The sequence below is a fragment of the Cryptomeria japonica genome, chromosome 3 (assembly GCF_030272615.1).
Source record: "Cryptomeria japonica chromosome 3, Sugi_1.0, whole genome shotgun sequence".
Taxonomy (NCBI): domain Eukaryota; kingdom Viridiplantae; phylum Streptophyta; class Pinopsida; order Cupressales; family Cupressaceae; genus Cryptomeria; species Cryptomeria japonica.
In genome coordinates, this window is record NC_081407.1 from 937,144,334 (window position 1) to 937,166,649 (window position 22,316).

The 22,316-nt window shown below is 37.7% G+C and overlaps 1 protein-coding gene across 1 annotated transcript; it reads right to left on the minus strand.

Annotated features, from left to right (window-relative positions):
- Window positions 1-1,713: 1,713 nt before the first annotated feature.
- On the minus strand, window positions 1,714-2,244 carry LOC131072959 (uncharacterized). Its single transcript, XM_058009280.2, has one exon. It carries the CDS (start codon window positions 2,242-2,244, stop codon window positions 1,714-1,716), a length of 531 nt encoding a protein of 176 aa, XP_057865263.2.
- Between the last annotated feature and the right edge of the window lie 20,072 nt (window positions 2,245-22,316).

A 22,316-nucleotide genomic window follows, 5' to 3' on the forward strand; every position in this document is an offset into this window, starting at 1 on the left:
TTCGATTCATGTCGAGTTCACCAAATGATGCTCTACAAAAAGGATGTTAGGAAACACAAACACAAGACTCAAGAATCAAACGTTAGTGTTAGTATCATAAACAAAATACGATCCTAAGCAAGCATATCAAGAGAGATATCAAACATTTAACGGAAAGCATGCAAAAATAAAAGAAAGACACTAGAACCCTCCAAATGCTTGCCAACATGTTCATAGTTGCTCCTCCCTTGTTCCTCTCCTCTCCAAGTTCCCCATGAGTGCAGCCCTCATCTTTTTGCACTACTATGGAAGTCTTATGGAGATTCAATTTATGAAAATGATCAAAAGATTATGCAAATGCAAGCTAAATATGAGAAAGCCTAATTAAACTATATTGATTTTAACCAAAATAACAATGTAGATTATAATTTACTCCTAAAATAATCTCTCAAATTTAGTATAGGGTAGATGCATACAATATTTTGGATCTGGATTATGAAGGAATGGGCTCTATTTATAGGAAAAATAGAGAAATGGATGGTTGAGATTGAGTAATCTCAAGAAAGGCCAGGATTGATGGGTTTATGATCCATGTGAAGGCTTTCAATCCAATCCTAGGATGACAAATGTCAACATGAGATGGCTTGAGAGGAGAGGGAAGAGGCATTAAATGCTTGAGATGACATGAAGGTTAGCTTGGGAGGTAAGGTTAGGCCTGATTTGAATGAATAAAGCCATTATCCAATGAATAATACCTTTATCCAATGGATAAACTTTTGTGCAAGAGTTAGTGGGGATAACCATGGTCAAAGCAATAAATGCTTGAAGAGACCCATGAGTTAAATGGAGGTTGAGTTAGAGGAAAAGCCTCTAACCATGTGGGTGAGTTGAATTTAACCATTAATGGTTATGTAAGAGCCATTAATGGTTTGGAAGACTTTAGGGGTTAACTTGTTGAATACATAAAACATTTAATGCTTTTCAAAGACTTTGAGGCTTTGAAAAGTGACTTCAAGTTGCTTAGGAATGTGACAATATTTAGGAAATGGATTAGGCTAATTAGGAATGGATTAGAATAATTTAGAAAGTGGTTAGAGATGCAAGTGGGTTTGGTGGGTGAGGGAAAATAGGATTTTAATTAAAATGAAATTACTCTATTTCAACAAAATAGGTGCAACTTGCATTTGTAGGAGAATGCAAGTGGGGGTAGTTTAGGGATTTAAATAAATGTTTTATTATTTATTTAAAAGAGGAAAGAGGGTTAAATTAAATAATATGCTTTATTCATTTAATTGATTTAGAGTGTGGCTTAATGAATTAATTTAAATAAATTGAATAATTTATTTAATTAATAGGAGAAGGGGTTGAGGATGAATTAATTAAATATTAATTTAATTAATTGATTATTGAATGTTAAATAATCAAATAAATAGTAAATATTCATTTAATTAAGTGGATGGATTTATGTGACTATATATATATATATATTTATTTATATTTTAATATATCTAAGAAAGCAGAAATATATAAAATTCTTCTATATATCTGCATAATAAATATTTTCACTTTACAGAAAAATGGCAGGAGTGTAAATTTGTCATTAACATAAGGTGATGAGATATATAATCTTTGTCCACCTTCCATGCCTCCTATTTACTATCCCCTTATAGATCAAGGAGCGGAGGAGAAGGTATGATCTTTTCAGTCTATGAGGCTACAAACATGATGTTACTGTTAATCTATGTAGATACCATCTGCTCCCATATTAGCTAATTCATCAGCCTTAAAATTACCCTCACGGAAGATGTGATTAAATATGATCTTCTTGAAGGCCTTGCCCAAGTTCAAAGCTTTGTTGAGCAACGCATCTAACCTCCAGTTTAGAATGGATCCTTTTCTCATAGCATTGATTACAATGGCCGAATCCCCTTCAACAACCAATTTATCCACTCCTGATGCCATGCACATTTTGATCCCTTCCACTAGCGCCATGAATTCTGCCCTATTGTTAGTTTCAATGCCTACTAGTTTAGCTCTCAGTGCCACCTCGGTCCCATCTAAGTTGTGAAGACAACATCCAATGCCAGCCTGTCCTGGATTACCTTTGGAGGCTCCATCAAAGTTTAGCTTAAACCATCCATTCTTAGGTGGTTTCCAAACACAAGTTTCCCTCTTTCCTTTACCTAGCTTAGGCCCTAGTCTAATGTAAGGGGGAATCTTCAAGCCATTCCAAAGCCCCCTCATCTTTTCATCCCAGAAAGACATATTTGCCTCGCCATGCTAATCCTTCATTACTCTATTATTCAAAATTTCAATAATAACAACTTCTATTTTATTAGCTAGTTGTTCCCAACCCAACTCTTGTCCTTTGAAGAGTGTCCTATTTCTTTCTTTCCAAAGTTCCTAGAGAAAAATAGATGGAGAAATGATCCTGAGACCTCCATACAAACACTTAATGTTTCTTATAGGCCAAGCTTGAAACATGTTCTGAACAGAGCTTGATATTGCTGAACTCCACCCCAGTTTATTATGAAGACAGTTCTAGCATTGAAGTGAGAAATCGCAGGATAATAATAAGTGATCCACATTTTCCTCCTCCTTCTCACAAAGAGCGCATCTACTTGGGCCTTCATAACCCCATTTTTTAAACAAGTTGGCAAGAAGGACCTTATTATGTAGGGCTAACCAAGAGAACATTCCTGCCTTTGGGAGGCAATTTTCATCTCAACATAACTTTAATGGAATGTCACATTTTGGTCTTAGCTATTTTCCAACAAGGAGTTTATAGCCCTCCTTGGTGTTATAGCTTCTAGATTTGGAGCCATCCCGCACTAGTATATCATGGTTAAGCTGGAATGATATGACTCTCGATTCTAGGATTCAAATCAACCCCTCTTTCTCTGCAATCGGAATATCTATGTTATCCAAAGATTTCCATCTCCACTTCTTGATTATGCTTCCATCTTCCACTTCAATATAATTTCTGACATGTTTTCCCCATCTATCTTCTAAGAGGGTGTGTGCATATTTAAAATTAGCCAACTTGTTGATTACCAGATAACCACCCCACGAGTCTAACCAGAATAAGGCCTGGCCACCCTCTCCTAGATTCCATGTGAGTTTTTCCAAAATAATGCTTTTGCAATCAAGCATGAAGTTCCGGATGTGTGATCCTCTTGGGGGGTTAGCAGTTCTAAAGATGCTCTTAGGGTTGATGCTATTCAAATATTTATGATAAAGGATTCTGGCCCATTTAAGGTGGGGGAATTTGTGCATTATCCACACTAATTTTGCTCCTAAGGCCTTACTCTGATCCCTCATGTTCTTAATTCCAACCCCACCAATCTCCTTAGGCTTGCACACTTTATCCCAAGCTAGTAATGCAAATTTATTTTTATCTCCTGACCTTTGCCAGAAGAAATTTCTTAGGATTTTGTTTAGCTCCTCCTTTTTGACTATTGGGAGGTCAATACAAGACAGTTGATAAATTGGCATGGATGAGAGAACTGATTTTATCATGGTAGCTCTGCCTGCTAAGGAGAGCCATTTTCCTTTCCAGGATTCCGCTTTGGATTTTATTTTGTTGACAATATGATCCAAAAGTTTAGAAGATATACAAACTTCAGCTAAGGGCAAGCCAAGGTATTTGCATGGTAATTCCCCTACCCTAAAATTCAAAATATTACGAATTGCATATTCCTCATTTTTATTAGTGTTAAAAAAGAAGATTTCAAATTTTTCAGTATTAATTTCCTGCCCTGAAGCTTTGGCATAGGAATCAAGAATTACCTTGAATGAGTGTGCCTCATGTCTCTTGCCTAGGCCATATAACATAGTATCATCAACAAACTAATGATGAGTGATGGGAGCCACCCCCTGGTTATTCTAATGCCTACCAAGGACTCCCTATCTCTAGCTCTAGAAATTGACCTACCCAGAGATTCTGCCATAATGATAAAGAGAAAGGGAGAAATAGGATCCTCCTACCTCAATCCCCTAGAAATTCCAAAGAAGCCCTCAGGGGATCCTTTTACCAGGATGGAAATTCTATGAGAGGAGATGCATTCATAAATGAGGTTAATCCATGATTTAGCAAAACCGAAGGCTTCCAGACATTTACAAAGGAAATGTCAGTCCACTTTATCATAAGCTTTCTTAATATCCAGGTTACTAAGAATACTCGATTCCTCATTTTGTTTGATGGAATGAATGGCGTATTGGGCAATGATAATACCATAAAAAATAGACCTACCTAGGACAAAACTAGTTTGATCTTCACTTATAAGGAGAGGGAGCAATTTATGCAGTCTATTGGCGATAGTTTTGGAGAGCAGTTTGTAAATAGTATTTCATAGAGATATTGGTCTCAAATCGTCAAAGTTGTCTACCTTTTCCTTCTTAGGAATAAGGGTGATAAAAGTGTTATCGATTTCCTTAAGCACTTTACCCAAGTTTCTGATTCCCTCCAGTGCCCTAGTTACATCATCCCCAATAAAATGCCAACACTTCTGAAAAAAAAGCAATTGGGAAGCCATCAGGCCCTGGAGCCTTGTCAGGGTTCCTATGCCTTAGGGATATTTCCACTTCTTCTTTGGTGAAACTAGCACCTAGACTCTTTTTCTGCACGTCAGTGATAATTTTTGGGATGTTGGCCAGGATAGCATCTCGGGAGCTTAGGTTAGAGCCTTCCCAGTTATTTAGGATATTCTCAAAATACTTGACTGCCTTTGCTGCAATTAGGTTAGGGTCTTCAGTATAACAGCCATCACTCAATCTAATTTTAGCTATTATGTTAACTAACCTTCTTTGTTTAGTGTTATTGTGAAAAAACTTATAATTCCTATCTCCATCACTTAACCATAACTCTCTAGACTTTTGGTGCCAAAAAACTTCCTCCTTAGCAAGTATATCCTCATAATTCGCTAGTAACCTTTTTTCTTCCATGAATAAAAGTCTGATCCATCCCATTATCCATAACTATCCTATTGAGCACACTGATCTCACCCTCTAGTCTGGCCTTTGTTTCAAAAATATTACCAAACTACTTTTTATTCCACCTTAGCAGGTTATTCTTAACCACCTTCATCTTGCTAACAACATTTAAAAGTTTGGACCCTATGGTTTCTGTCTCTTTCCACCATTGCTCAATCAGTCCCAAGATCTTGTTATCTTTCAACCACATCAATTCAAATTTAAAAGGACACCTTCTAGGTTTGCATTCCTCTGTAATTGATAACTGAATGGGATAATGATCAGAGCCCGAGATAGGAAGGACTTCTGCATCTAGTGAATTAGGGAAGTCAATCAGGTTTCCCTAGATAAAAAACCTATCCAATTTTTCCGCTATGAAGCTAAAGTCTAACCTTCTATTGTTCTAGGTATAAGTTTCCTTCGCTGTCTTAATCTCCATAAGGCTGGTTCTATGTACCCAATCACTAAAATCCTTCTCTGATTGTGACCTTGTTCTGATCCCACCCCATTTCTCTTTTGGGTCCAAGATGGCATTAAAGTCTCCCCCAATGATACAGGTCTGGTTAGGGATTGTTTTTAGAAATAGATCTAGGTCCCTCCACATCCTTCTCTTATCCTTATTTTGTGTTGGACCATATACATTTATAAACATGAAACAAAAGTTGTTTTTAATACTTTTAACCCAACCACTCATCCAATGTGCCTGACTATTAACCATCTCAAAGGAGACCATTCTAGGATCCCAAATTATAGCCAAGCCTCCCGAGGCTCCAATAGCCGGATGTCTTACCATTTCTCTAATGCCTAATTTTTTCTTAAAGATCTCAATATCATTTGAGTTAAGTTAAGTTTCCCGTATCATAACTATCTCAGAACTAGTAGATGTAATGCAACGTTTTATGATCCGCTGCTTGTTAGGGGCATTCATGCCCCTAACATTCCACGAGAGGAGTTTCATGGCTCCTTGGGAAGGTACTTCCCCTTCCCTATATCAAACATAGAAGTTAATTTTACCTGGCCTTCTGCAGACCCATCCAGATTTCTCAGTTCTAATAGAGATTTCTTGCCTCTTATTTTACATTGTTTTGCACAATCTGGGGTTTCCATGCCCCACTCATTCTAATCAATCCCCAAAACTTCCATCCCAAATTCCCTGACCTCTTCATCTTCGCTACCCAACCCTTCCCCCAGCTCATCTTGATCGCTTGCCTCCCCTACCACATCGTTTAATTCCATAATCTCCGCAATTGAGGCTTGTTTTTGAAGTGCCAATTCATCTTCATCGGTAATTTACTCTATAAATCTATCCATAAGATCATTAATGACTTCATTACAGGCTTGGTTGATTGAATCCTCCTTCCTCTCTCTAATTGACACATTCTTGTCACATGGTGACATATTATCTGTGCCCTCCAACATCTCGGGATGCCCATTTACTAACTCGTCAGCACAAGCCACCCTTTCAATGATATTGATTATCTCTACAGCCATCGCGGGGTTCTCAGGAAAGGGCTCTTGAGTCCCACCTACCACTTTCTTGGTCTCTAACCCTTTACTGAGACCACTCAGAATCTCCCCTTCAATTCTTCCCCACTCATGATTATGTTCATCCTTATGAGATGAAGGTGTTGATATATTATCATGCAAAGGATTTACCAAACCTGACTGAGCATATCCCAGCAAAGGACAATTCCCATAAAAAATTACAGTCTCATTATTTTCTGGTGGCTTCTCAAGTGCTAGTGGGGAAGCAGAGAGAAGTTCCTTATCTAACACAAATTCTCCTTCTTCAATCTCAGAGGAAGGGTTTGGGACAGAGGCAACCTTAATCAACCTAGATGGACACCCAACGCCCTCAGAGCCCTCCCGCATTATGGTTGAATTAGCTAAATTCAAGGGCTTTTTTAGTGAGGGTTTGGGAGTTTTAATTGTCTTTCTTACAAGAGAGGAGGGTGATAACTTAAAGGCTAAGTGATTCGATACCGGACCATCGTAAAGTTTAGGTTCTAAATGGTATTTACAATTAGCAGTAGTGAAGATTATTAGTTTAACCTAAGGTGAGCAAGAATCCAAATTAATAAGCATTTTAATATCTGAAGAACGACACCAATTCCTCTCAAGGCCAATAAAATCCCCAAGGCAATCACTGATATTAAACAGGATTTGGGCATGCATAAGTTCTACTAGGACGTATTTAAATCTAACCCATTTTGAAATTTTTTGAAACTTATAAGTGCTAGGGCAAAAGTTCGGCTACCAATCTATGAAATTAAAATTATAGCTACGATAAAATACAAATTTACTAGTTAACAGCTCCATTTTTAATGATTGCCTTGTACAATTGATAAACAAAAAGTCATTAGGGAGGATAGTAATACTTACCTGACCCACATAAGTCTCTTCCAACTAATGGGCAACAGATTCCACTGATTGACCTTTCCCACACCATTTAGCAAACAAACCATACTTTCTGCAATGTTCCCTCAAACCCTTGGCAATTGTTTCTTCAGAGACATATAGAAAATCATCTCGCCGTCTAGGGTTTGCAGTTTCTGGTTTGTTTGGCTTATTCCGAATAAAGGCACCATTCCTTGATCTTGTTTGAGGCAAACGACGAAGGGGCGATGATGCACCCGAGGATAGGGGTTTGTCTCCCACCCAGGGGGATCACATTGGCACTTGTAGAAAAACTCGATGTGAATGAGGATGTCCTACCATTTTTGCGGTTAAAATTACTAAAGAACCTGCCTTGGGTCTCATTGGTTTGATCTCGGAATAGCCTACGAGATCTCCATGATGCTAATCATTCGCATTGTTACCTTTGGATATATTTTTTAGGTATTGTTTCTAAGGCCGCCACTCCCTCCCATGGTAAACCAAAGCAGGGTAAGCAACAGGTTCTCTACCTGTAGCAAGGGGAGGATGACGACCCATAATTCCAAATTTGTTCTCCTGAAACCTATAGGCAAGAGAACTCAATATAAGGTTTTGCCATATTTTCTGCTTTACTGCAAAATTTTGCTTCTTGCGAGCCATGGATCCTAATTTTATTATTATTATTAATTATGTTATATTAAAAAAACATAAGAATGACATGGATAAATACATCCTTCCAAAAAATGCATCTTTTTAAAAATATCGAATAATAAATTCTCATGATAAGGATATCTTCCTAAAAATTAAGTTAAATAAAGAAAGTTTCTAAATTCATATTTAAAGAATATTTGTGATAATTTTTTTAAATATTTTGAAAATGAAAAACCATTTATTCCTATCTTTAAAAAAAATTAAATTAATAATTTTTTATAATAATATTATAAAATGAAATATATTAATATTATATAATTTATGTAAAATGTTAAAAAATTAAATTACTATATAATTTAAGTTTATCAATTTTTAGCACCACACTTTCTTCTTAGTACTTGTGGTAAGCAATACTATTGCATTCATTGAAGTGCTTTAATCAATTAGTTTGCACCAATCAAAAGTGATTATTTTTTTGCTTTAAAAAGAAACTTAGATTTTGTAAAGTTGAGATTTATATTTTTAAATTTAAGATATTATAAAAATTATTTATCTACAGTATGATTGGTCTAAAAAATTTGGTGTTATAGGAGCAAATTTTTAGGAATAATAGATTTTTTAGTTTTTTTTTAGATTTCTTTTTATTTAAAAAAAATGAAATGTCAATTTTAATTTTATTTTTTTCTTTTTATTGTTTACAATATTTTAAATAAAATATTTTTTTATAAATAGACATATAAATTTTACTAATTCCTTTTTATTAAAAAATATTGATAATAAAACCAGTTATAAGGACTTGATTTAGTTTAAATTAAATTAAATATAAATATTTCTATTATAAAAATAAATATAATTATTATATGTATTCTTATAATTATATTTTATAAAAAAAATTTAAATCATTCTTTTTTTTTTGCTCGGTAAAGGGCATATAGCCGAAATTATATTAATATGAACTGAATTTTACATCTTACAAAATATCTTCTTAGGAAGAGACAAGAGGAACATATTAAAGCCTTTACCATTTTAGCTTAGATGACTGAACTATGATTATCCACATACGACAAAACAGGGTTGTATTACAATGTACATAGAATTTTGACTATCTCTGATACTACCAAAACTAGAGAGAGGAGACTGCCCCATCCTAATTATATATCATATATAATTCCTTATCGATGTATATGCCCTTACAAAACCATGAACAAAAACTAAGGAGCTTCATAGAGATTAACCTCAGTTTTGCATGAGGGAGACATCAATGCCCGTTGTAGGACCTTCATCATCCCCGTCGTTGTTGTTGCTACTACCACTTGAGGAGAGCTAGTCGTCCTCATCCCGCCTGCCCATTAAACATTTGAACACTCGAACCCATAGAAGATTAACATCAATATCATCCCCCATTGGGGGAACAAGCACACCATCATCCGAGAAACCCATAAACTTTTTGAGAAAATCCACACAACGTCACTTAACTGGTTTGCCAACCTCCCAACTCACATGATCCAAAATAAATAAAATTGGGAACCTTGGCACTGGAATCTATTCCTACTCACAATCTTGAAATAGGAAGATGGTAGAATGGTGAGATTCTAATCTATCTCATGGAGGACTCTATCAATATCCCCAAACAAACTTGACTTAAATACCCTCACACAGAATTCTCGTGCAACCACCTTGGGTTTCCCCAAATTCAGGAGTATAGCCAGAAAATTACTTGACTACCAAACTATGCTTCCCGATTAAGTTGGATTTCATTCACAGATGTGTGATCTTCAAGGTCTCACATAGTGAGTAATGCTAAGAGATTATTGTCATCAACATAGATGTCAAGAATGGGTGGTCCTCGTTGATCCTAATTAATAAGCTCAGGGTGGACGAGTTGAAGCTCAGATGGGGTGGAAGGGGTGACAAGGATGATATTATTGACATAGGCATCATTAAATATATCATCAAGGTAATCTAAAGGCACTTCACAAAATTCCTCTTCATTGAAGTCTTTGATTTCAAAAGGAAGGTCTGTCGGAGCACCATTGATAGTGATCTTAGGGAGTAGTGAGCAACCTAAGACCCTATTATTTTTGTAGTAAATTGGAGAGATACACACTTTTTTTCCTTGTTCTTGTGGTCTGAGACCATGTCCTTTATAGACCATCTTATCTACCATAGTAGATGCTTTAGGATACATCTGTTTGGGGATATCTATTGGTGCTTTGTCTTCTTCGCGATACAACCAAGAAGTGACATCAGTTTCTAGGCTCTCTTCATCAGGTGGGCCCCATTGCTGAAAGGTGGTTTTCTCGCATTTCATGGTGGGTTTCTTTTGAACTTTTATTTCTTTAGGTTTTTTGTGTGACTTAGGGGAGGGTGGGAGTTGACCCACATAGAGAGCATTTTGAAGTGTGTATTCTCCACAACCATTGTCAATTATCTTGATCTTGATCTTGGGTTGGGATGAAGTGTAGGCGACATTTCATGGGTCATATGGAGGTGACAAAGTGGGTGTATTGAGTGGGAAATAATAGGGGTGTTTCCCTTCAAAGAGTTTGCAATATTGGAAGGGTTGCATATCAACTGGGATGGTAATATCTCTATCATTGAAAGGAAATTTTAGGCATTGATGGTAAGTGGAGGGAATGGCTTGAATAGAGTGAATCCATGGGTGACCAAGGAGAATGTCCAAGACTTGACATGTAGTTTCCACCGTTGCAAGGCCCACTTGAAGAGGTAGTGTTATGGTGCCCTTAGAAACCCCTTTTGCATCATCATAGGCCTTTATAGTGATCTCACCAGATGGATTAGCCAAGTCTTCAAAGATACCCAGTTGTTTAATCAATTTGTATGTACAGAGATTTAGGCCAGATCCACTGTCTATGAGGATCCTCTTGATTTTATGCTTTTGAACAATAGCCTCAATGTGAAGGGGTTTATTGTGGGAGGGGTCTGAGGATGGGGTGGGCATCTTTGGATGTGAAAAAAAGATGGTACTGCGCAATAAGATTGCTAATAAGGGCTTGGAATTGGGTTGCATTGATAATATTCGGGACATGGGATTCTAGAAGGGCTTGCTCAAGAATCTCTTTGTGGACAAGTGAAGTCTTGAGGAGTTCTAGGATGGAGATCCATGCAGGTGTCTTACTGAGGTGATCAAGGATATCATAGTAGCAAGTGGATGACATGGGGGCTTACGGAGGAGGGAAGAGGAGCTCCTTGAAAAGTTACTCTGCCTCTACGGATAGTGATGTTGCAGTCATTATGAGAATATGAAGTGGAAGGTGAAGCACCTTCAATGACTATCTTTTCTTGGGAGGGTCTGCTTGATGATTGTGGGGGAGGGGAACCTTGAATTGTTACTCTAGGTCTATGAGAGGTGGGAGAAGGGTTAGCTCCTTGGATTGTGATGGTGTTGACGTGGGTATCGACATGCTCTATGCAACCTACCAAGGAGTCGAAGTTGGAATTGTAATTGGTGTAGTCATAAAGAACTTCATGAGCTGATGAGGCTTTGTCCTTACCATGCCTAGGAAGGGGCTCTTGGTACATCTTGAGTTTCTTTGTCATTTGAATTACTAGGCTTAGTGGTTACAACCTCAATATCACCCTTGTCAATTAGGTCTTGGATGTAGTTCTTAAGTTTCATACACTTGCATGTATCATGACCATTGACATGATGGTAGTCACAATATTCGTTCTCATTATACCACCGAGGTTTAGGTTGATTTGCATCAAAAGGGTGGGTCATCAGGAAGCCAACAATTCCAGCCTTGACAAGTTTCTGGAAGATGACCTTAATGGGTTTGCCAAGTAGAGTGTACACATGCTGGGATTGATTGTTGGAACGAGGAGGCTGACCTTGGACAGAGACATTGTTGTGGGGTTGTGATTGAATACGGGGGTTGGGTTGAGTGTTGAATAGATTATTGGTGGTGGTTGGTTTGGAAGGGGCGATCATGATCTAAATACGCTTGGCATTGGTGACTGCATCATTAACAATGTTTTTGTTTTGACACCAATACTTGGGCTTGTCATTATACAAGGAAGAACATTGATTAGATTTTTTATAATGCTTTAATGTTCCTTCCTCTAATAGGACATGTTCTAAGGCTAGACCTTTGTTATTGATTTATTCGAATATGTCCAAGCATTGACAAGTCAAGGGTTTTGATAGTTCTGGTACTAGGTTACGTTGGAATAACTCAATTTGGTATGATTATGGTATGTCCCAAGGAAACTTCTTGATGAGACGTCACCACCATTAAAGGAAGTTGGCAAAAATTTCTTTATGCCTCTACTTTGTATTGCATAAGTCCATCATAGGAGCATCATTCTCAATGTTATAAGCATAATGGGACACAAACTTATTTACTAGGTTTGGGAAGGACTTGATGGAGCCATGAGGTAAGGTGGAAAACCAAGCAAGGGCATCCCCACTATGACTTTTAGGGAAAAGTCTTCTAAGGTAGACATCACTATAGGAGACCTCCTGACAAAGGACGAAGAATTCACGTACATGGTCTCTAGGGTCACCCTTACCTTTGTATTTTTCAAACTTAGGCATTTCAAAACCGGGGGGGAGGGGGTAGGGTGCAACTAAAATGGAAGGGTCATGCAGACAAGGACATATTTCTTCGAAAGTGTAAGGTCCCTTATTAGTCTCGTATTTGAATTTTTTTATGAGGTCTTTCATGTCCTCAATTTCCTTGGTGAGGCTAGGTTGTTGATTTTAGACATTGGGGAAATAGTGTCCTGTGTTGGACCTTAGGATTTGGTTGGACATGGAAGGGATACAACCACCACCACCAATGTATTGTTAAAAGGAAATGTGAGGTTGTGAAGTGATTTGAGGATGTGACCCCTCAATGGTACTGGTAGGAGGTAGGCTAGTGTTGATATAGTTGGTCGAGTCATGAAGAGGTATGGATGATCTAGGAGGATTAGAGATGCTCAGGGGGATAGAAATTGGACGTAAAGTGGTCGAGGGCACGAAAATTGTAAGTGGTGGATGATGAAGGGCATTAAGGATGCAATTGTCTATGAGATCACCTTCTGACGGTTTTTCAAGGATAGATCAGTCAAAATCAAGGGGCAAGTGTGCCTCTTGGGTGATGAGTTGATCTACAAGCCCATTGGGATTGTATTTGAAAAATCTTTCCATCATCTCTTGATTGTAAGGATCGTCTATGAATGATTGCACATGCTGAGAAAGCTCAGGTTGGTCAACAAGTTGTTCCTCTTCTTGTAGATCTTGGTCAAAGAGGTGAATAGTCTCAAGCAATTCATTGTCCTCGGTGACCATTTTTCATTTTTTGTGAGCGAATCAAGACCCTACATAGGTAACATCAAAGATTGAAAGATGAGAAGGATTGTGAAATATATCGGATTTGGGGAGAAAGAGTGATAACAAGGACTTAGCAAGTTTTTGATTGAATTTGATTAGGATTGGATGGATTTGGATGGTCCTTGGATTGGGATGAAATGGATTGGATGATATCTTAGCCCTTGGACTAGGATATATATAGGATGGGTCATAAAGCAAGGTAACAACCAAGCTAGGCCAAATTCAAAACTTGGATTAAAATTGATAAAGCCTTCTTCTACTTAGGATAGGCTTTGTTCCTAAACAAAATGGGGCAAAGGATTAGGGTTTTGATCAATCCAAATGATTAGGATCTATTAGGCAATATACTTGAGGTATATTCTTTATCAAGCACAAGGCTAATTGTGGATTTGATTAATGATAAAGGTCTAAGCCAGACTTTTGCAAACCACTGACCTTGGATTTGGGAGATTGAATGATTGGATTGATTGATTAATTTATTGGAGTAAGGTTGGTGATTGATCATGCTAAGTCCTTAGGAAGAAAAGATGACAATGATTATGAAAGAAAAGGATTGGTTGAAGAAAATAAATTTGAGGGAGATGAAGGATACCTTAGATGGACAAATGACTCAATAGGTGATTTTGGGATAGGGCAAGTTAAACAAAGGGAAAGGGATGCAACCACTCCTATTGATGCATTGAGATAATCTTTATCTTTGATGGAAAGCTTAGGTTCTCAAAGGTTCCTCATCAAACTCATAGTTGTAACCATGAAGGTGATCATGGAAACGATGTAAGAAGGTTTGATGTTTCAACAAAAGGTTGTAATTGGTATACCAAAAATTGGGACGCTTGAGGATTTGTTTATAGCTAGGCTTCTTCTTCTTGACTTGGTGATAAATGGACTTTTTGAGGTGCTTGAGGGATTTTGTTTTATGGTGCATGAGTGAAATTGGTCAAATGTTGGGGAGAATGGAATGTGTCTACTCTTGGAAAGAGAAATCAAACAATGACAAGCACATTAGCTAAGGGTAATGCTCTATAACAAGCATGAAAGTAAAGGGGGGCCTAGATTAGCCTAATAAAAAAATTACTGGTTTGCACAATGAAGACACTTGAAAACATACAACATGTCGTGCTCTGTGAAATGTACCTATACCTGCAAACATAATGCACTCAATAAATCATTACAAGCAATGGTTAGTGAATTAAAACAAAGAAATGTAAAACCATAGCTAATAGACTTATTGCCTCCTAGTAAATGCAAGTATAAAAAATGCTCTCAGATCTAATTATGCATATTCCAGTGACTTGACTACACTTAGATGGAGGATTTGAATGATGAAAATGCATGATCTAGCAAGAATAGCATGATTAAGCTATATGATTTCATGATTACTCTATAAAATATGCTAGAATGAAGATGCAATTAAGCTAAGATTGAGCATGATAACATTGCTAAGAATGATAAACTATCAACTAGATGCCTATAGTAACAATTCTTGAATGCAAATGAGATGATTCAAATGATATGCTAGAATGATATGAAATTGGGACCCATATTTCTCCAAAATGAGGTCTATTTATAGGATTTTCAAGGCTAGGGGTGAGGTGGCAATAATCAATGGTCAAGATTGATCTGAAGATATCAATGGTTAAATTGGAGGAGGATGACAAAGGGGGTTGGATTAAAGGGAACATTTGTCATCTCTATGGTGACAAGTGTCAAGAGGCTTCTAGAAGGAGTTAGATGAAAGGGAACACTTAGTGACAAGTGTCACAAGGTTATAGAAGATGTTGGATGAAAGGGGACATGGTGGTAGGTAGAATGGGTTAGGTTTAGGAATGGTTAGGTTTAGGAGTGGTAGAAGTTAGGAGAATTTGAATTTAGAAATTCAAATAATGGGAAAAGGCTAATTAATCTCAACAAGTCATGAATTTGATTTGTTTTAATTAATTAAAGGATTAGAAGAAATGTTTTTGGATGGGGGGAATTAATTAATTTGAATTAATTAATCAAAGGGGATTATTGAAATGAACCTATTAAATAAATCCTTAGATTTATTAATAAGTAGATGAAAGGGGAAATTTAGTCGAATTGCTTAGTGAATTCAATTAAATTGGGGAGGGAGATTAATTAAATAATTGCTTATTTAATTAATTATCTTCAGACCATTTTTAGGTGTATACACAACTTGGGATGGAAATTGGAAACCATTCGATGGGGCTCATGTGACATAGAAATACCTCAAACAAGTGGACAAATAGAGAATCTAGTAGCACTGGCTCCACTCCACGATACACACTTCTCGGGCATTACCAAATTCTCTCACCCCAAAGATCCAAAGATCTTTTAACTAAGGAAATCCTGTCTCATCTTGAATGGGTACATGAGAGGTATCTATGGGATACGATCCACACTCCTTGAACCATCAAATGTGGGATTTGAGCTACTACAACAAGATTCATATTAAATTTTTTATGGGTCCAGTCCAAAAACTAATCCACAAAGCAAGCCTGTTAAGGCTCTAATTGAACTTATCGGTGCAAACAAAACCTCCACGTACGTTGAATTCACTCAACACTCTGGTTGTTTGACCAATTTTTCTGTATAGCGACTCGAAAAACATTGTTCGAGATCACGCTGAGAGAGTTGATATCCCCGACGTGTCCAAATTTGAAGTACCCTTGCGAGGTGATGAAATCCACAATCGAAGATACCCCTCAACCACTAAAAAAAAAGGCAGGTGTTGTCAATCACCTTTCTCATCACCCAAGGTCCACGAAGGCGAGAAGAGAGGATAATAGGTGTGATGGTGGGTCTACCCTACAAATGTGCAAGTGCACAACACTGGAAAAAAAATGGTTCTTTTTAATCCCACATATATATGTTATCCAATCTAAAATGCAAAAAAAACAATCTAACTAGTGGAAAATAATAGTCTTGGACAAGTGTGCTCCAAAAAACCAAAGTTACTAGTCTGATAAATGGTCCCAAACAAACGAGAGAGCCGCAAAAACCCGAATCTAATTAGAAACAAAAAAAATCCTATTTACCTCGGCACAGATGTCAAAGTATAGGCACAAACGTCAATTTAAGGCTCGAACCTAGAAAATAGAAACAGAGTGTGAGAAAATTTACATTTGAAAATTTCAATAAGGGAGGGAAACTTATACTTGTGGAGACGTTGAAAGGCCTTAGGATAGACGATAACATTTGCGCAGACACCGAATGAGGTGTCCTGCAAAAAACTGTCATCTGGGAAATTCAAAATTCAATTTTTTAAAGGCAGAGTGGGAAAACAAAGCGACACATACACCATTTTGTAGCACAAACATCGACGTCTGCATAGACATCAAAGCAATAAATCCCCCCAAAAGTTAGCTAATTAGTCTAAACTTCCAAAATTACTACTAAAATCCTGAATATTATGGAAGTAAAAATTACTAATCTAACTATTTTTTTGATTTTTAACCTGATATTCTATTTTTTTGGTGCTTTTATTTGATTAAAAGGTAATGGTGCAGGAGAACCCGAACAATGAAGCCCCTTTCCATTTCATGTTTGTTGTAATAAAGATCCATTTTTTGTAAGACCAATTGTCCAGTTGGTACACCTATAAACTACTTGGTCAAACTTGGTCAACAGATCTATGGTAGACTAGGAAGAGTCAATTTTGTGTGTCTTGTGTGCTTAGGGTTCATTTGGAAACCTTTGGAGTGCATGAAAATGCATAAATGGTTGATAGACCAAATGTTGCAAAAAGTTGTAAAAGTTGCACTATCGGCGTAACTTATCCCAATAGAGTCGCCTTCTTGAAGAATTATCATCGGGTATCGGTGTAACTCGTTTGAGTGCCACCCGATAACCCGATGGAGGGGCGACATTCCGAAGGAGTTTTCATCAGGTATCGGTGTAGTTGTTTTGCTCCACTCACGATGACCCGATAGAGTAGTAAACTAAAGGAGTCGACATCAGGAATCGGAAGTCGAGGATCTTGACTTACCCCGACGACCCGATAAGTCAGTACATTTGGTGTTTCGGAGTCGGTAATCGGAGAAGTTATTTTGAAGTCATCTCAATGACCCGATGGAAAAGCAGACTTGTGTCCACTAGTTATCGAGCATCGGCAAAGCGATGTTTAATTTATCCCGAAGAGCCAATGGAAAAGCGCACCACCTTGAGAACGTTTCATCGGACATCGGATGGAGAGTTTTTGAGCTACTCCGAAGACCTGATAGGAATGCACCACTAACAAAGTTTGTGATTGGAAATCAGGAGTCTTGTTTTTGAGTTAACCTGATGACCCGATAGAACCACTTGATTGGAAAACTAGCTATCGGGCACCGAAGGTCATGTTTTCGACCTATGCCGATGACCTGATGGAAGTTGCCAATTGCCAGAAAATGTAACCGAACAAGAATTCGGTCTCCCAACTCCTCCCAATGGCTAGGCCGGTTCGGATTTTGGTTGAGGACATTGGTGGGGACATATTTGAACAAGTTTGAATCATTTCCAAGGGAGAGAGGATTGATTCAACTAATGTAATTGATCTTTTGGTGCGGACAAAAATACATTTGCAGGTTTCGCAAAACATCTTTTGTGTTGAAAAATCAATAAGTTGCATTGATAGGACTTGTGATGGCATGAAGGTTTAGAATTGTGTAGTTCCGTTTGTTTTCAATTGGCTTAGGGACTGGGTGGACACATCTAAGTTAGAAGTTCTTTTGCTCTAGTCTGACAGCCAGGGTAAAGTGCAATTAGGGTTTCATCCAGTGATGGATCTAACTTGAGATTCCTGCATTGGACCACAACGGCCATTTGGGGAGTTAAAGTAAGAGCAATGTATGTTAGGAATCTGGTAGTTGTATCCTGGGAAGTGTCAACACTTAGGTTCCACACCATACCCTAGGCCAAGCATGCCCATGTGCTTGGTCTCAAAATTGAGAAAGTAGGAGTGCAGAAGGACTCCAGGAGTGGACTGAACCAATCGAAGGTTGGATTGTGTGTGCAGGAGCATCCTTAGACCTGAACCTAATGTTTATTTAGCCTTGTAAATTTAGTTGCAGTTTGTTACTTCAAAATTAGACCTAGTTACCCCTATTAGGCCTATCTGGCCAAGAGGAGTTCAAGGGTGTACAAAAGGAGTAGGAGCCTGTCCTTTTGGAATTTGAAAGTACACCATAAAGGGTACTCAGATATGACGTTTTTTTTCTTCATCCTTTGGAAAAGCTGAGGCTATTTTGCAGAAAATAGTGTTTGGAGGGCTACAAGCTGAATTCAGTCTGGTATGATAGTATAGTAGCACTTGGGTGTTGTGGGTCTAGGAGTTGTTGGGGATCAACTTGGTTGATCAAAAAAAGTCATTTCCAGGCTAGGGGGAACCCTGTCCACTCCCTAAACCGAAGGGTTTGAGTATTTCCACGTTTTGCTAATTTGGCTAGTTAGCCATTAGCCTTAGCATGCTAAGTAAGGTGACATTGTTCACTGGGTCAGAGTGAACAAAAGGTTTGATCATCTACAGAAGGTTGGAGTTAAGGCTTACTTGTGCTTCCCCTGCCGACCTCTGCATCAGGTAAAATAATGGAGAAAATAGACGAAAACTAAATTAAAGCAAAGACATTGATCTACTAAACACAAATGTCAGCCGGGAAATTTGTACAAAATGATTAGCGAGAATTCAAATTTAAATGGAGAAGTCATTTGTGTAGATAGAGTCGTTGAAACAGCCTTGCGAAGATGCCAAAGTGCAGTCTCAGGTGTCAATCCGCTAAAACTGCGAGAAAGATGCTAAAAATCCACAAAAAAAGATTAGTATAAAAGGACGCGGGTCCCACCGAGCATGCCAAAATGAACCAAGGGAAAGATTGGTATGAGGTCTATGGTTACTTTCAATTCAAATAATCATAAAACATTCAAATAGACATGAAATAAACCATTATACCTTCATAAATATTATCTTGCTCCTTGGATTGAGCCTTTGATGAAGTGGAATTGTACCCTTGCTTCATTTGATTGGATTGGCTCTTGATTTGGGATGTGGATTTCTCTCCACTGCAAAAGCAACAAATGATTTTGATAGGTGGATGGAATGATGGATGAAATTGGCTAATAATGGAGGGATTTTGGTAGCATAAGGGTGTTATGGGATGATTCTAAAACCTATTTGATAACACAAACTTGCACAAAGATGATATTTGGAAATGAGGAGAGGAGAATCCAATTTATAGATTGGATCAAGGTCAAATGAAAGGCCAAGATTGATTTGAAATGGAGGGTGTACATTGAAAGAAAGTGAGAGAAGGTCGAGAGGACAAGGTGTGGATATTAAGAGATTTTCCATAAAGGAATTTGTTGTCTCTGCACTCTTCAAGGTCCATGGGAAAGATATCCCTAGGCACATTGAGAAGGAAAAATGACTATAAAATTACTCGGGGAATGAGAAGAGGAATTAAAGATTCCAAGAATAAAGGAAGTATGAGGAGAATAAAAGAAAAAGGGAATTAAAAATTCATTGGGAAGAGAGGGGATGGGAATGTGCAAAGGATTTGAAATATTTTGACATGACCAAAGTGGATGCATTTAAGGTTTGGAAGGTGAGAGGGGAAAGCCATTTATGACAAGGAGTTGACTTTCTCCTAACCTTGGGGGATTAGTGATGGGGTTCACCTAGTTTGCTCAACACTTCACCTAATTGGTGTTGCTCAATTGCACCAACTCACTAGGCCTAGTTTCTCTCTAGACCTTAAATTCCTTCTCAATCTCTTCTAGGGCTTGATTCTTGATCTATCTAAGGTGTTTTGCTTCAAGGTTTTTGGCTAGGAACCCTACCAATTCACAATGCTTCCCATGTACTCAATTAAGGCTTCTTGGCTTCAACTTGTCAAAATGAACTCCTACCACTGTGAGATGATGCAGAGGTGTGGAGGTGTCTTCATTCATGTTTTTGATGCATTTAGAGTCCATTTTATGTTTGCAATCAATAGGTTTCTTACCGATTCCAAAATGTTGCCTAGAAAAGGGCTACAAGGAATTAGCCTAATTAGGCCTCCTAAAATCAGTTTTTTAGGGCTTTAGTGAAAAAGGTCCAAAATACCCCCAAAAAATTTTGGATTTCCTTCAATGGTTCATCTAACCTCAATTTATTTTTGTGGTTTTGGCTTCTTAACCCACCATTCAATGTGTTAACCACAAAATGAGGGTTTTGGAGGGTTTCTAGGCCTTCTAGATAGCAGTGACAGGTCAAGTTGGGGTTTGAGAAACAAATGAACTTTTCAAGGATCCTCATTGAAATGGAAAATCTATCCCAACTCCTTGGAACCCTTCAAAAACTTAGCAAATGATTTTACATCCACCCCTGCACTTGGCATTTCATTTTCACCTTATTTCCTATAGCCGGGTTGCTCCTGGACTCTCCTAGAATAAGGTGACAGTCATATCAAAGCTCTACTCCATAAATTTCACCTACATATGTACACTATATATATGGTTTCCATCCATTTCCCAACAAGCCGTGATGGCAGCACATGTGGAACTCATGGGGCAACCATATTTACAAGAAAACTGCTATATACAAGCCAAAACTGGTTGTTTGCAAACTAAAGCAAGAAAACAATAATGTAAAGTATCTAAAAAGCTCTAAATTGAACCAACAACACAATAACACACAAGATAAACTCAATCCATTTCTGGATCAATGGATTCAATCCACCTTTAATTACAAAATGAATAAAATCAAGCCAAAACGCTACCAACTAGTCCGAAAATGAGTAGTTTTAGATTGTTAAGCTTGCAAAACATATTCACCAACCTTGGTAACCATGAAAGAGAGGGTAATTATATATTTACCACTTTTGGAGTCATCCTAGGGCATTGAAAAATCCCTAACTCCATCGCTAAACATTTCAGGACAAAAGTTGTCATGACAACTTTTTTTAACTTTGCAATTTTTGCACTTTTGGTCTTTCCAACCTATAAGACCTATTCCAAGTAATCACAAATGAATTTTTAAACTTTCCTAATACTAATTTAACCCTCCCTAATTCCTGTACCAATTTTTGACACTTTTGACCATCAAAAAGGTCAATTACCTACTCAAACTCACTATTTACACAAAAATGCAAACCTAAGAAGTATGAACACAACCTAGGCCTACATTGAATCAAAACTATAACTCTTGGATCCTCCTAGAGTCCTTATTCACCACTGAATTGGGTAGGGTCAATACAAGCCAAAATTGAAAAAACTAAACAATCTAAATCCTAGGTGCTCCTGCACCATTCTCCCAAACAAAACAAGATCATGTCACCTTCTTAGGAATCAGATTCTGATCAATTCCAAGCTTCTTAAACTCTGTCTCAAGCACCCATGTAGCTTCAACATCATCCATTCCCTACCATTTGATTAGGTGCTCCCAATAGGCTTGATGCCTTGTCTTCTTGGCAATCCTTGAACTCAACACTTTCTCGGGCTTTGGATTTGGTTTGGTTGGTAACTAAAGGTTGTTCAAATCATCTATTATCTCTGAGTGACTACAATCTGAACCTTGAATTGGTCCCTTATATGCAACTAATTCTTCTATGTTGAAAACCGGTGACAATCCTATGTCACTAGGTAGATCCATCTTGTATGCATTTTCTCCATACTTGGCTAAAATGGCGCATGGACCTATCCTCCTCATTTGTAACTTGTTTGGCACTCCTTGCTATAGCCTTTATTTTTTTAGGTGCACCATGACAAGATCTCCTACTTGAAATTGTAGGTTCTTCCTCCTTTCATCAACTTTTTGTTTGATTTTGCTTGTGTTCTCCATCAATGCTTGCTTGAGTGATTCATGGACCTCCTTCATTGATTGAGAAAAGTCCTTTGCATATCCACTTCTTGTTGTTGCACTTCCTAAGTCTCTCAACTCCAAAATGTCTCTTGGGTACACACCATAGACCACTTCAAAAGGGCTCTTTCCGGTAGTCCTATTCATGGTGTCATTATATGCATATTCACCTTGTGAGAGTATTTGATC

Bases quoted from the DNA above. Each gene is read 5' to 3' on its own strand.
- LOC131072959 (XM_058009280.2), bottom strand. From the start codon at position 2,244: ATGTCTTTCTGGGATGAAAAGATGAGGGGGCTTTGGAATGGCTTGAAG.